The following is a 16,266-nucleotide window of genomic DNA, read 5'->3' on the forward strand; positions in this document are numbered from 1 at the left end:
AGAGCACTGCAGTGATTGCTAGGAACTGGTAATCGCTACCAACTACAAGTAGCAGCAGCTGAGGTCAACGAAGCAAAAGCTTTTGCAGGATTTAGTTAATTTCTTATTATTCTTTTTCCACATTTCTATATATATTTTTTACTATATATGCCAAATACGTAGTTCTAAGTGTGACCTATATATACACTTTTTTTACTATATATACGTCAAATACTTGGTTCTAACTGTGACCCATAGCCAGGAACTATAAATGTATTCCCTCAAGGTCTGGAGCCCCAGTCAGTTGCCTATGGGGGTTGACAGGAATTTATTCCAGTATAAAACAGAAAGTATTTTAAATGGCATTTCAGTTGCGTACAGCACAAATTCTCTTAATCCTAGGTATTCATGTACCTAGCCATGGTTGGAGGCCAAATACAACGAGAGACTGGTCCTTCTCCTGGCCTGGCAGGTCTTACATGTTTACCTTACATCTGCTGGTAGCATATCAAATATCCAAAGCATTGTTTTTTTGTTTTTTAACCATATGACCTATGCCTCACATGAAATTAAGCCACTAATTCAGCTACCTGGAAAAAAAAAAAAAAAAAAAAAAAAAGAAGAAGAAATGAAGAGACGGTATCGATTTTACACTACTTCCACAGACAGAACTTACTGAGGATTTAAGCTTTTTCTCTTCTGAAGCCAAAGTACAAAAGTAACAAAGGACACGTCTGGTAACAGACAAACAGTTGAGCCTTCAGTCACCTCTAGCCCAGAACTACACTCATCGCTTGGGAAGCTTATGGAAATACTAAGTCCTACTTTTATCTTATATAATTGTTAACCTTAAAGAACTAAGGAAGATGTTTTCATTTAACAGAGCTTCTCTGCATAACTGTGATAAATAATCTTCACCATCCAGGCTTTTTATTTTAAGGTGATTCTAGAATACCTCTTGTCACCATGAAGAAAAGCTCTTTGATGCTAGCACAGATTCTTACCGTCAAATGAAATTAATGTAAATAGATACAGAAAGTTTCTACAGTAGTCTGAAGCCAGCCAACATACTCAAGTAGGGATTTTGACAACCTAGTAATTATTTTCAGGAAACTATTAAGATATCTTTCCAATCTCTTGCCCTAAATACTTTAATTGGTAGAAGAAAAATAATGAAAGCAAGGAGTTCACACAACTGGAAGCAGCAGCAAGGTTTTGTCTGGTTGTTAATTACAGCAAACATTGTTTTACATTCTTACCAGACTCACCCCCCCCCCCCCCATTGCTTTTGAGCATACAAGGGAATGAGTATTGCATTTGATACCTGTAACTGTTACCAAAAGACTCTGCAGGACTTTTGTGAAATAAACTTTATCTACCTGGGATTTTCAGAAAAAGACAGGGTAAACAGCTCTTCCAAGTCATACTGAATAGTATCACAATGTCAATTAAGCCAGCTGAGAGGTCACAAAAGACAAAATGAACTGACAAATTGATGGGCTGACAGTCCCAATAACAGTGAAATTAGATGTTTAAATAAGTACTGAACAATGATTGATCAATTTTATACGAAGTTTATTAAGATGTCCAGAAGAGTAAATTTGAAGAAACACATAGCAAATATTAAAATTGTTTAAAGAGTACAGGGTCAACTTAAAGCACCTCAAGCATTTGTACAGTTGATAAATAAAAATACAGTGATAATTACCATCCCTGAGCAAAAGTGCATTTAAAAAATAAACAAAATCAATGTACATCTATGCAGACATAAAACTGTTAGAAGATGAAGACCTTAAGATAAGCAATTGCAAAGTATCACTTCTAAGTGCAAAGTACAACTGTTTTTTGTAAACTCAAATGTTACATTAAAAAAAAAAAAACAACTATTGACTTCCTCTACAAACTCCTTAGCAGTAGTGCTAGATGTGTTTTACTTTGGTTTGACTGATCCTTTACACTGCCTACTGCCAGCAACTTTTTTCTTCAGTGGAACTGCAGTAGCTTCAGCTAATGCCTTTTTCATTACTGAATGTTTCACGTAGTGTGTATTCAGCAATGGTGTGAATCCGACACAGCAGTCTCCTCGAACAGTCTGGACTCCAAGCAACAAGAGTAAAATTAAACAAGTTTCAATAACCAACTTCTACTTTCTCCTATCTTCCAAAACAGAATTTAACACAATGACCTATATAAAATGGTCTAGCAAATAGATGGCGCCCAGCTTTCTTGATATTTCAGTATCTCAGACAAGGTGAACAAATGGACAATGTTATTTTCCCAGCTGTTTATGGCTAATGACATTTGATTTAATATCAACCTCTATTGCTGAGGAAGAAAAATGGCAATTTCATTAAGAGGCATTGTTAAGAACAAGAAGTTAATTTTTGGAAGAAAAGCATCCTGAACATTGGAAAACAGTATATACATCAAAATAATTTCCTTTGTGCTCTTCAGTTCTTGTGCAGTGTTACTATTGTTCATTCTGTTGCTGGTTATTCACAGCTTGATGTTCGGTCTTTGGCTGTGGACAAATTATGTCAGTACAAGTGCAGTCTATTTATTTCACTGTTGGCACTAGCAGATTAACAACAATGTAAATTTCAACCAGCTTTCTAGGCCCTTAATCAGATACATATCTTTTTTCAAATACTAACAGATCTGAAGTCAAGAGGTTAGATTAATGAAATACTTTCTCCATGATAACACATGTATCATTACAAATGTATGGACCAAGAAGTGTCTCCCATGTTGTCAATAGTTTAAGTTAGTGTAAGTTTAGAAGTTCATAGAGATTCCAAATATCAGTATTTTAGCTATCACTTGAAATGTAAAAATAACATATTAAAAAAAAAAACACAACACTTGAATTTAAGTAACAATTATTTTCAAACCAATCAATCTGCTTTAAGCAGGAAGTTGGGCTAGGTCAAATCTGCTGCCCACAGATAGGATTTAAAACCATGTAACTGACCTATTACTCATCTGCTTAGTATTGAACTGTGAATAAAAGCTTTATAAAACAGGCTAATGAAGTGCTTTATATTACTAAGAGATAAAACCTATCTTTCAATTATTCACCAATCAGTTGTTTTTTTGCAGCCACTGGCTGAACAATGGGGATGTCCATTTGATTTATACATCAGGTAGTTAAATAATCAAAAGACTGGAATGTTAACTAAAACAACACCCACTTTGCGGGGTAAATGTAACTGGAGTCCTTCACAGAAAGCTGAAAAAAAAGAAAAAACAAATCTGACATAGAAAATACTGTAAGGCTATATATACTGCACAAACTGTATCTTGTACTAATTTGATATTCATTTGTCAGATTACTTTGCATTACCGAGTAATAATTTACTGTATAACAGAATTTACTTGGCTGTTCATACAGAAAAACTGTTTTCTTCACAAGGTTCAGCTGTTCAGAATATCTGCATTTAGCTTGTACTTCTTACTTTCTATCTCCAAGTACAAATTAATGCAGAATGGTTCTTTTCGCCTATTAATACAAGCGAAGCTCTACCAGACAACAGCGCATCCTTCATCCACCTTTCCAGTGCTCAAACAGAACGTTGCTAATGACTGAAGGAACAAACATGCATTGAGGAATTTTGCACTAGCAGACATGACTTGAGCTCCCATAATACGTTCTGAAGTACTGTGTTTTTCAAAATCCACAAGTATGATCTAAGTTAATTAGCTCCTTTAAAAAAGTTTTCTTGATACAAGGAATTGGTGAAAAGATGTATGACTAGTTTCAGTTCATTTATGCAAGTAAAAGCTGTGTATATGTGGTTGACTCAGCAGTTAAGTATTTTTTGCCTACAATTCTGGCATTGCAAGAGGCTATCCTCAAAATCCAGCACTGTCCCATTCCTCTTGCTGCATTCATGAAAATGTTGGGGGACTTCTTTACTGAAACAGATTTGTAACAGCAAGCAAAAACAGACTTCCTTGCATTCCCTTGTGAGCAAGTACAGAAAACAACCTGTTGAAGGAGTCATTTCACTAGATGATGCGGATGCCAGTGACTGGGGACATCTCTTACCCCATTACTGAGCTGTATTTAATAACTTCTTTATTAAGCTTTTCAATTTCATGGGATTCATTTGAATAGCATATCCTAACAAAAATGTGAGAAACCCTTTTCAATGTGACAAGTACTGGGAATTATTTTTTCAAGTCAAGAAAATAACTGTTTTTGCCTTAAAAAGGTTGCTTTTTAGGAATATCCAAGAAGTGGACCGTTCACCACAGAATATGAAAGCAGCATACTTAAAGATAACAAAGAATTTTAATTCAGAGGTAGAGGGGAGGAAGGAGAAGGAAAGAGAAGACTGTTGCATATGGACCCTTACAGCTTCTCCCTTTTACTATATGTCAAGCAACTTGCCTAAGAAGGGAAGTCTGGGTAAAAGCTGCAGATATTTGGCCTATACTCCTCAAAGCCATCCACTCTCACTTATCTCTTTTCACTGTCTAGAACTGAATCTTTGGGAAGAGAAAAATGATATTCTTCCCTTTAAGATTCATGCATATTATCCAGTAACTCCATTTGCCACAAAATTTCACTATCCTAAAAGTGTACAGAATCCTTGAACTGTTTGTATAACACAGCAGCTTATGCAAGAAGATAAATACTTTTATGTGCTAAACAATTCTATTATTTACCTGCAGGACTTATCCCAGGAGTGACACAAGCATCACAACACCCATAAACTGAATGAAGAGCAACAAAGGTGTCATAAATGACCAAACAGGCCATAAGGCAACATTGAAACTGGAGGGAAAAAAAAAAAAAAAAAAAAAGAAGAAAAAGAGGAAAGCTTTATGTAAAAGTTCAATTGTCATGTTGTGGAAATACCAGGCAAGCAAATAAATCATAGCAGGAGAAGAAATGAAATTTAAACAATGCAACCTGGAAAAATACTAGTTTCTTTACAAAGTTTAGTTTTCTGCTTATTTACTGACAACTCATCCTAGAACACCAGTAACTGCTGCAGATTTGTTTTACACTGAGAAAAGCCACTCAGACCTATCAAGAGTAAAGACACCTTTTACTTTCTGAATCTCTATGTATGAACCATCTGAAAATGAAATACTCTTTGATTTTTCCCATAGGCATGAATGGAAGCTGAGAAAGTAATTTTTCACTCACATGCACATTTGCTCAATTCTGACTCTTCTCATCTCATAAACAAATTATCTCTTATTAAATGTACCATTCTCTGAGAAGAGAGAAACTCTTAAAGCTCATTTAAGAATGAGTTTGTGTATACTTGCTATTTATATATATTGTGTTTGATAATGAAGAACTATGCATTAGGAATTGATCAGGTAAAATTTTCTCCGCTACAGAATATACCTTTAAAGTTTTAAACCTCACAATACAGAAAAGACACAGTACATCTAAAAGTATACTTACTCCACAGCTTCAATTGCTGCAGATCTTGTCTCATGAACAAATTTTGAATGCAGAAGAAATCATGCTGAGTCGAACTAGTACTGTCACCAGTACATTCAGTAGAATTAGAGTCATGGGCTCATTTTATAAGAAGCATCGTTTACACAGTTAGACCTGTACAGTTTTAGCACAAGTCTGTATATATTTGTTTCAACTTACCAAATAGCTGCTGCAATAAAAGTGGCTGTTGAGAGAGGTATCAGTATGGGATACCGCACATCGTAGTCCTCAATTCCACGGTACCACTCAAGATATATTATGCAGTAAAAGGCAACAGATAAACAAGCAGCCAATAAGCAACTGCCAGAGGCAAACCACCAACTGTGGTGGGGGGAAAAAAAAGCATGTTAAGTATGGTCACATTTCAGTTCACATATTGATCTTCATTCTAGGCTAGAAACAGAACAGACCATACTTGTTAATTACACACATTAGCCTGGAGCTCCGTTATTGTTTCTTAAAGTACTTTTACAAAACACGTAACTACTACAGTTTGATTTCACGATGCATCATTCCTGTCATTTATTTTTCCCTCAAGTATTTTGGAAATGCAGTGTAGCAGACTTTGTCACAGTGATCTTCTATACTAACACGCTAAAAATACCTCATCGGTAATTAAATAAATTAGGCTCCACGGTAACTGTGCTTAGTACCGTAAGGCTGACATTACCAATTTTTGTGTAGCAGAAGTGTTGTAAAAAGCTTTTAATAAGCTTTTGAGTTTATGAACTCCTAATCTTAACAGAAAAAATCATGGAAAAAAAAATTAAGCTACTGAACAAAACCACAGGGAAATCCAGGATTTCAGATTCAGAATAATAATTTTAAAAAAAGTATGTGATTATTTAGAATGGTGCACTTTTGGGCCTATCTGGTGACATACCTCCAGATTAAGATGGGAAAGACAAACCTGGAACAGCAGTTTCAGAGAAGCTAACAGCATAGAGCTTAGGCCCTGTTCAGCCTCCATATATTGATACAATAATGACAATGAGAAAGTTCAAAAGGCACCTCCAGGTGAAGTTATCTGAAAATGTTTAACATCTATCAATCCCATTGAGAATAATGTCATGGAAAATAAATAGAATAGGAAAAAAAATCATAGAATTATTTCATAGAAATAATTTCTTTTATTTTCCTGGTATACTCAAAGAAGTCTACAGAACAAGAGGGAAAAAATCACTGATGTTTTAAGATTAATTTCAGCTTTTTTGAAAGTCAAAACTCCAACACTTTCAATAGAATATGCAGTGATTTCTTGTACTTGAGAATACTTTTGAAGGTACAGTATTAAAACATTTACACATATACAGATGGCTCAGTAGAGCCTGAAGAAAAAAAGTTTTAACAATTTTTTTTTTTTTTTGAAATCTTATATTTAAACATTATGTTTACCAAAATGTAATAATAATGACTCAGGTGGTCATCTGGTTCAGCCCCCAAACTCAAGCAAGGCCACCTATAGCAGGTCGCCCAGGACCACGTCCAGGCAGCTTTTGAGTACTTCCAAAAATGGAGACTCCACAACTGGGCAGCCTGTTCCAGTGCTCAGCCACCCTTAAAGTAAAGAATGATGACCTGATGAAACCTTTCATATATCAGTTTGTGCTCACTGGGCACCACTTAAAAGAGCTTGGCTCCATCTTCTCTGCCCCATGCCTTCAGTTATTTGTACACATTGATGAAATCCTCCCCCAGCCTTCTCTTCTCCATGCTGAACAGTCCCAGCTCTCTCTATTCCTATTGTAGATCTTATTTATCCAAGATTTAAAACACAAAGTTCAGATGTAGCTAACTGAATACAATTTTAAGATGAAAATGCAACTTTTCATTGCAAGAAAAGGTATCTTACCTATCTGCTTGAATAGTTTCTTTAACAGATTTAAAAAAATCAAAGTAATATGTCACAGCAATTGAAGCCAAAATCCAGAATGCAGAATGAAAATTCAGTCTAGGAGAAGGCTTCTTCTCTACAGCTGTAGACTCTTCTGTAAATATGAACAGACTAGTATCACTAAAGCCAGTCATTAAATGCAGTATGATTATACTTAAATCAAACATGATGCTTACCTTTTTAATTAATTAATATTTCGAGATGATTACACTCAGTATAATACATTTTGTACTAGAGAGGAAGTAATACTGTAATTACTGAAGTAATTACTGAAATAAGAGTCTAAGCAAGGTGCCCTCTGATAAAATAAATAAATAAATAAATAAAGCAGTAACAACCAGCACACATTTTGTCTACATACCTTTTTGGGAAATTAACAGCTGACTAGATTAGGAAAGGGTTATTTAACTACTTATGAACAACAGAGCAAAAAAATTTGAAAGTGTATTTCTATGCCCGTCAGTAAACAACAATACTCAATTGTTACATACTGTGGGGGGAAAAAAAAAAAAAGAAAAAGTGAAACAGAGGTATCTGTGAGGTACGGGAGCGTTTGTAGTTTCGTACTTTGAAGTTCCTTTATCATTAAAAGTTATTGGTGTTTTATGTGCCCTAAGAAACATAACCTATGCTAGCTCTGCACCTTTGTCGATGCATTGCCACCAGCTGAACGTACGAACGGCTCTGCTGGAGCTTACAACCACACGCTTATTTTTATTTTATGTATTTTCGCTGAGCTTCTTCCCCATCTCCAGAGGCGAGGCTGGTCGCAGCTCAGCGCCCTCTCCCCCCCAGCACGCCCCGGCTGCGCCATGGCGTCGCCAGCATCTCCCTCACGCCGGCGGGCACCTCAGCGGCCGGGGGGATGGCACAGCCCCCTCGCTCCTGAGGGCTTCCAGCAGAACCCGTCCCCTTCCCCCTGCTCCCCCGAGGGCAGGCACCGCAGCCCCAGCCCGTCCCGGCAGCACCCACCGGCCGTCCCGCCGCCCCGGAGCGGCGGCTGCAGCGGCAGGGCACGGGGCTCTGCCCCTTGCCGCAAATGGCGCCGGAGCCTGGGGAGCGAGTCCCCGTACTCCCCACCGGCCTCCATCTTGGGCAGCCCCGGCAGTGACGGCGAGGCGGGAAAGGAAGGGCGGTGGCGGCGCTGCATTTGCGGGCGGAAAGAGCGGCCCAGGCGGCCCCTCTCAGAGAGGGAAGCCATCTTAGGCCGCCATAACCGTAGCCGAAGAAGCAGTCAGCTCTCGGTGTCGGGAAACGGCTTCTAGTGCCCGCCGCGGCGGCGCGTGGGTGCAGCGGGTGGGCGCTGGAGGGGCAGTCAGTCAGGTAATGGCGGCTGCTAGCGAGCAGCAACGCGTGTGCACTTCACCTCACAGAGTCATGTAATGGCCCTGCCAGGCCGAGAAGGAGGCTCCCGGGATGGTTATGTAACAACACCAAGTCGCACCGAGTAGTCCTCTGCTTCACCGCCATCCATCCATCTCACTGTAGGTACAGCCTTGAAAATACTTGACTGCCAACTCCAGCTTTAAATCTGGCGCCATTTTCAAATGCACTCAGAGTATTTGACCTCTAGAAATGAAAATTTTCTTGTACGTTTTGTTTGTTGGTCTTCAGGGTTGGAGTGGTAAAGAAAAACACAGAAAATACTGCAGTGAGTTGTGCGTTCGAAAATAATCCCTCAGGGTCTAGCTATAAGTGCCCTTCAGTTCCATCTAGATGATTTCTTTCTTGTATTCTCTCCTGATAAAATTAGACTTCTTCCTTATTATTTATTCCTAAAGGAATTGATAAAAATCATGCATTATGTTTAGAGAACAAAAGGTGTCTTATCACGAGTACAGCTGTAGCAAATGCTGGCTCTGGTAATAGTCCAGTAATATATTATAAATCAATGGTGTCGTGAGTGACAATTATCCCCACTGAAAATAGTGAACACTGTGATACAAATCCAAGTGCAGACCTGTTTTCTCAAAATAACTAAAAAATAAAAGTAGGGAAAAACTGAGAGAGACCAGGTAGCGTATAAATATTTTGACGTTCACATTTTGCAGCCCATACACTCTCAATGACAGCAGAGATTTAGATAGTACAGGAGTCAAAAATATATTTTTTTCTATTCAGTAAAAGCCCAGATTTATATGAGGGAGATTAAAAAAAAAAAAAAAGTAATAATTTCAGTATGTGTTTTACTGAACAAAAGCAGATTTGTACTCCTTCTCGCTGTATATAACTTGAAGTTCAAAACAAATGTTTTGTTACCCGATTATACTTTTCCTTTTAGAAAATAAAACAGTATTTTGCATGAAAACGGTGAGTATGAGAAATATGTTGAGTTTTCACATACCACAGTCATTCGTTGCATGCTGCATGGCTTTCATCAACATAGAAGTTTTGCAGATATTTCTGTTGCTTCATGTTGAGAAAACAGGAAAAGCAAAAAGAATGGCATGTAGGTTGTGATTAAATATGTATTTTATCAGTAAACCTTTATAAAGTTCAGGCCGTCACAAGGGTAGAAACTACCAGGTAGAAACTAGATAGCATACAAGCTAGATGTGCTCTGATGTGCAACAAGTACTGTTTTTAAGCACTTCTAAACCTCTTGATTAACTAATGACCTTATCAAGTGCCTTTTGAAGTGGATGAAAAAACTCGGATAAGTCTTGATGAAATAATAGGCCTTCTGCAGATACAGCCTAATTCTGTACAGCAGCCTTACAACTCAGTACACTTTAACTGGTGTAACTGTTGTAATGATAACCCTAAAAGTGCATATGACCAAGATTTTCAATGCATTTAGCTAACACTTATATTTGGTTTGAGTTGTAGTTGCTGAAATAATGGAAAATTTGGGTTAATCTGTGTCTTCTGCTAGTAGAAGAGTAACACTTGCTCTTTGTGTATATTCAGTTGAAACAGCATGACTGCACAGCTCATCAGCATGTATGTAGCTCCAGCACCTGCTGCATCCTGCCCAATGTCTTACATTGTGAAACAAGGCACAGGAGTTATGATGAGGGAATTGTGGACAATAATTTGCAGTGATAAAGGAATTTAGGCTTCTTTACTTAAGCTACTCAAGGCATATATTTTCAAAAGACAAGTCCTGCACCTGAACTGACATAACCCAAGAGCAGAGAAGGCTCGGGGAGGTCCTCACCTCAGTATTCCAGTACTAAAAAGTTGGCTTCAAAAAGGAGGGAAGTACTCCCTTCACAAGAAGAAATATGGAGAAGGCGAGGGGAAAGGGGTGCAAGCTATGCTGGGAGACATTTTTGTCTTGACATAGGACAATGTTTGTTTGTTTTAAACAGTGAGAATGATTAATTACCGGAACAGCCTCTGCTTATGTGGTGCAACCCACTTACGTGGTGAAAGCCACATCAGCAGAGACTTTCAAGATGCAGTTGGCCAAGTTGTTGGATAATCTCATTTAGGTTCCCTTTTCCCATAAAGGGTTGGACCTGGTGATCTTTCAAGGCCCCTTCCAACCTGAGCTGTTCTATTCTATTTTCATGTAACCTGGTATGTAGTTATACTACATTGTATAATCTACCTGTAGGTGTTAACTTTTCAGCAAAGCAGCTGGTAATGGTAATTTGGACTGTGTTTTCCTAAATATCCTGTCACCACTTTTATAGATGAGTGAGGCTCTAGTGATGAGCAAAGCAAGGGTTCTGATTATTCTTTATTACTTTGCATTGACTTTTAAGTACATTCAGCCTAAAAGATACAAGGATGGAATGTTGTTTTGTTTTGTTTTCTGCTTTCATTTGCATCTGAATTTTACATGAGCTATGTAATAGTGAGTAGAAATTGTTTTTCCTATCCTTAGAACATGTCTTAGATAAGGATCAACCACATCACAGTCTTTAGTGACTACAGTAATTATTTTTCATTTAGATCAATTGAATATTTTGAATTTATCATGGGAGCCTCTGAGCTCAGCTTTCTTAGCAATGAACTAGAGGTTTCTTTGTTTTACTTCCTTTGAGAAATGATTACCTCAGCCTTCACTTTCATGCTAGTGATTCAAATAAGAAACAAAGGAAATCATGCATTCTCTTTGCAAAAGCTGTTCAAAGGAAATAGCTTTGATTTAAATGTAGTAATTAAATAAATGTGTCTTTGAAAAGGTTAAGATACATTAGTGTTGTAAACTGAAGACTCCTGTTTACCTACAGAGTAGGTATTGTGCAAAGAGCTGAAATAAGAGCTTCCCGTCCCTGACTCACTGTTGACCTTAACCTGGACCACTCATGTTCAGTGTTTGTAGAGCTGAGATGTTTTCTGTGATCTTTTCACAGAGGTTCTCTGATTCAGACGTTATTTATCTGTTAAAGGATAGATAGTGATCAGAAGCCGAACTGAGACTGTTACATAATCAACAACATAATTAACAAAGCATCTGAACAATGGGCATGTTATAGATGATTGATTCTTGCAAATAAAAGTTTAAGAATCCCTGCAGAAATATTAGGAAGTATTGTAAAATATGGTGCTTTATCTGAAAAAAAAATAGTTAACACTGGGAAAGGAATTTGTGGATTTGAAGATTCTGTGAAAAAATGTACAAAGGCTGGAGTTAACAGCAATTTTTGTGTTAAATGTTTTCCTCATCTTTCACAATGTGACTTGTTCCCATGTTTTCAGAAACTGATTTCAGTGCCTTCAGATCATTTTAATTTAAATAACAAATAATGTTTTGTAAGTTATTTGGGAGTTTTTAAAGTTTTCTATATTCAAGTTTTGCAGTTATAAATGAAAGCTGACTTTTGTGATCTAGCTCTCTATTTTAAAATTAATTTTCTTGGTGTTTGCTAAGTATTTGCCATTTACTGACTAGTTGTTCTAATTTTGGTTTAAAGTAACTCATAATGAGGCACACAAATGGTATCTTGCTATATTCCTTGACTGGGTTCATATAAATTTTAGAATTAGGTTTCTCAGTTACTTTCTCACTTTTAGAAAGTCAAATTAGTTTTCTGATATTCTAGTAAATATTGTGACTTTTTCTCCATTACAGAAGTCATTAACTAAATGCGCCCAAATGTTGTTTGTTGACAAGAAACCTGCTTGAAATTTTCTTCATTTCTTACTTAAGTAGGACATTTCTGATTACAGGAGGTTGGCTATAATGTAGGTGTATTCTTCATTTTGAGGAGTGAATGTGCAATGTTCTCTGTGCTTTCTGCTCATAAACTAAGAAATAATACAGTAAGTAGTAACTTGTTGCGTCTGCAGTTAGGACTAAAAATATCGGATGGGTGATGATTCTCGATCTCTTCTGAACATTGCGCTTGGAGTAAAGCATTGCATCTGCGTACACTGGGTTAAAAAGTAAATGCATTGTCTAACTCATCCAGGTAAGAAGACAGCCTTCAAATAGTACTGCTGTTTTCTTGCTTTCATCTAGCATTCCTTTATTTTAATTCTGTACAGTGGAAAAAAAGTTACCAAAGGGCTGAAAGCACGTGATGTTGTTAGTAACTTAATGCAGATGTGAAAAACAACCAAAGGTTAAAACTCAATCTAATCTGAATGTTGTACATACACAAACCAGTCAACTCAAGATGAATTCTCAGGTGAGCATTAAATGACAGTGCAGCCCTGAACCCACCCTTACGGAAGGAAACAATGCATACAAAAGTATTTGATACGTTGAATGCAGTACCTTTAAGCATACAAATGTTTGAACTTCATGAGGAAAAAGAAGGCAGAAAAGATAAAGACTGTCAAAAAGAAGGCATCTAAGAGAACTGAAAAAGAATGCACCACATAATGTAATCTGATATGTCTAGTTATGTTATTCTTCACCTTGAAAGCTGTCAATGCAAATTGCAAAAATGTAGCTGGTCCAGAACGTTACGCTAGGCTAAAATACCCATTTGATGGAAGACAACACCTCTAATTATCCTTGTTGAAAATCTCAGGTAGCTTCAATGTTTGACTCTTGCCTTTTGCTATAATCTGTATTAAGAACAGATGTTCCAGCTTGGATCTTCAAATGTGTAAAAAACAAATAAATAAAAATCTGCTAGAAGTTGTTAAGTAAATCTGCCTACTGTGTCTCCTAAATCATTTCTTGAATTTAGTTTCACTTAACTATGCTTACTTTCTTAGGGAGGACAATGACTCTCAAAATGTTTTCCCAAGACTACAGTTTAACGATACAAAGCATTTGGCAGCAATACTCCATCTGTAATTGTTCTTGACTACCCAATACCAAGTAGTGGTATATAATACCTCTCAGTTTGAGGATTTGGTCTGGTTTTAAAAGCCTGTGAAAGAATGCAGGGGACAGCGGAGAGGCAAAAGCAAATGGCCAGATGTGGGAGGGTGGGAAGGGGATCACTTGTGAATTACTGAAACCTATTTCTTCACTGAGGAAAATGACTGTGCAGCCATGCACATCTGTAACACTATGACAAGATTTTCATACTTAGTGCATTTAGGAACATCATATATATCATACAGTATATTTTTTTTTTGAGTAATGAAACATCAAATTTTTTCAGGAAGACCATGTATCAATTGTGGGTATGGGCATTTGGGCATTCAAATTTATTATTCGTAGAACTTTCTGCTTTGTTTACACTTGATGCTTACTCCTTACTCAAGGAGTATTGGTCTGTTTAGGCTTGATGCGTTATGTTTTTTTGTTTTGTTTTGTTTTTTCTAGAGGCTAGCTTTTTTTTTTTTTTTTTTTAGGCTGCTGGTAGCACATTAGCTATTTGGAGGGAAGGTTTGATGCTCCTGCTGCCTTTGATTTGACTGCAGCTATGAAATAGAGCCAAAGCTGCTTAGGTGGATGTCACTGCTGCAAGATGGGAAAGTACAGATAATTTTCATAATGTGTACAGCATGGAAGTAGTCTCTTGCTGTTTGCTTGGTTGTGTTTTTTATTATTTTTATTCATCCTTCATGGTCCATTACTGCTTATGTATGTACCTAACTGTAGGGTAAATTTTTCATTTATTTTGACCTGGCATCCTGATAGGACAACAGAGTTAAAGGGAACTGGGAGAGTGTTGTAGTGTAGAAGGGGAGAGAGAAAGATGTTGGTATGAAAACTAAATTCAGCAATATGTCAATGTGAAGCTTTAGCTGGAAGATGCTTGTGCTGTTTTGGCTAATTGCCTGCTACTGTTCTGGCTAATCTGCTTAACATTGACAGGTTTTTAAGAACACACAACTAAGACAGGGTTCATATTTTTCTCATAGAAATCTTGCCCAGTGCTAACCTCTGAAATCGCTCACTGTTCACCAAAACACTGAATTTTCAAAGGTAGAATAGATGAGAGAGTTTTGCAGCAGCAAAAAAGAAAGAGGAAACACATTTCATAGTGTATAACAGGGAAATTGTAGGAACAAAGGGTCCATAAAATATCCTGTAGTAAATGGTAGAGTGGATAGATGGGGGAAAAAAATCAATAGAACCCTGTAAGCATAAGAAATGTCTGCACAATTCAGTAAAAAGCTTTTACACTGGCAATTGATTTAGAAGTCCAAGGCAGAAACAGTGGTAAAATAAGTATTGGCTTCAGTCAGTGAAGCACTTCCTTTAATGGTTTAAAAAGAAGTCTAGGAGAAAATTCTGGTCCTGTCTCACCAACAAAAAACATCAGATTTGTCATGCATGGATACTGTATAATGTCAACAGCAGAATATTCCTCCTTGAATTCCTTATCATCAAGAATCAAAGGCCATTAGAAAGGCAGAAAATCAAGCACATAAAAGTGCGCTTCATGCTTCCTATTTATACATTAATGTCTGGATCTTAAGACTTCATTACATGGCTCCTAAAAGTACAGAACAAAGGAGTAAAATTCACATATTTTGAGCCATCTACAATGCAGGCAAGTTTCTGGTGTTATTTCTCATTGTTTGTCATCTAAATGAGATGTGATTTCAATGCTTTGGATGGATGGAGCACTTTATGCATTTTAGTGGAAAGAAGAGTCTGTTAGGCTAAAGTCCTGATACCCCAGTAGGAGAAAGAAGTGTTAAAATGTAAAAACAAAAGGGGAAGTGTTGAGGTTTAAGTGTAGATTTACACTTTGATTTTCCAAAAGAAGGGATCCAATAGTGAAGGATGGACCAATGAAAGTTCGTTTCCAGAGCAATTTGTAATGGCATTTTGAATCGTCAGTGAAGGTTTGTTAGTTTGATTGTTTCAGAGAAAATATGAGTTATCCATTTCCCTGTGTTTCTTGCTGGTAGTATTACTCTGCACATCCTATCAGATACCAATAACCACGTGTTCTCTTCTGCTGTTACTCACGTTGCCTTAGATGAAGATCGTAGTATATTCAAAAGCACCTTCTTTTCTAATAAAACAAATGCATGTGAGAATTGAGCTTAACTCAGTAATCAGGCTTCAATTAGGATTTTGATGCTATTTTAGTAGTAATGCATTCTACCTAAAAGTCTGAGAATAGCATTAGTGGGTAGGCAGATAGAGAGTTTCTGTTATTCTGTTTATTTCAAGTAATCAGTTATAATAAAACTAATTGTGCATATGAAGTCAGTTATTCTACTTCTGATGTAACTCAGAGGGGGAGTTGAATATCAAGAGCTGTTGCTGTTCAAAATCTCAAATCAGCGGAGCAGTGTGCAGCCTCTATTTGAGATGATAATTCCAAGTCTTCTAGTATAAATTTAAAGGGAGGGCTAAATAAACCATAAAATTTGTCTGACAAAGGACTAATGTCTGGGATCTGCAGTCTTGGGGAGAATAAAATCCAACAATTTAAGTAAAAAGTTGCAGGGTGTTTCAGCCCTTACCCTGTGAGACTGTAAAAGCACCAGGATGCAGGTGCAATACGAATTCTATCTGAACAAGTACAAAGAAAACCAGTAGGGTACAGGTGCAAAAGGAATTGTATCTCAACAAGTGCAAAGAACAGTTACCAGTAAAACTTCCTCT

The 16,266-nt window shown here is 37.1% G+C and overlaps 1 protein-coding gene across 2 annotated transcripts; it reads right to left on the reverse strand.

The window, feature by feature from the left end:
- Positions 1–1,537: 1,537 nt before the first annotated feature.
- Positions 1,538–8,563, reverse strand: TMEM128 (transmembrane protein 128). 2 transcript variants are annotated; one of them, XM_035325518.1, is made up of 5 exons: positions 8,310–8,563; positions 7,296–7,428; positions 5,603–5,764; positions 4,651–4,759; positions 1,538–3,208 (listed from the first exon to the last, which is right to left on the reverse strand). In XM_035325518.1, exons 1-4 carry the CDS (start codon positions 8,536–8,538, stop codon positions 4,660–4,662), a joined length of 624 nt encoding a protein of 207 aa, XP_035181409.1. In that variant the 5' UTR covers positions 8,539–8,563; the 3' UTR covers positions 1,538–3,208; positions 4,651–4,659. The 2 variants fall into 2 exon arrangements, with proteins under 2 accessions (XP_035181409.1, XP_035181407.1); XM_035325516.1 differs by having other exon boundaries at positions 7,296–7,431; positions 8,310–8,553.
- Between the last annotated feature and the right edge of the window lie 7,703 nt (positions 8,564–16,266).

The sequence above is a fragment of the Oxyura jamaicensis genome, chromosome 4 (genome assembly GCF_011077185.1).
Source record: "Oxyura jamaicensis isolate SHBP4307 breed ruddy duck chromosome 4, BPBGC_Ojam_1.0, whole genome shotgun sequence".
NCBI lineage: Eukaryota > Metazoa > Chordata > Aves > Anseriformes > Anatidae > Oxyura > Oxyura jamaicensis.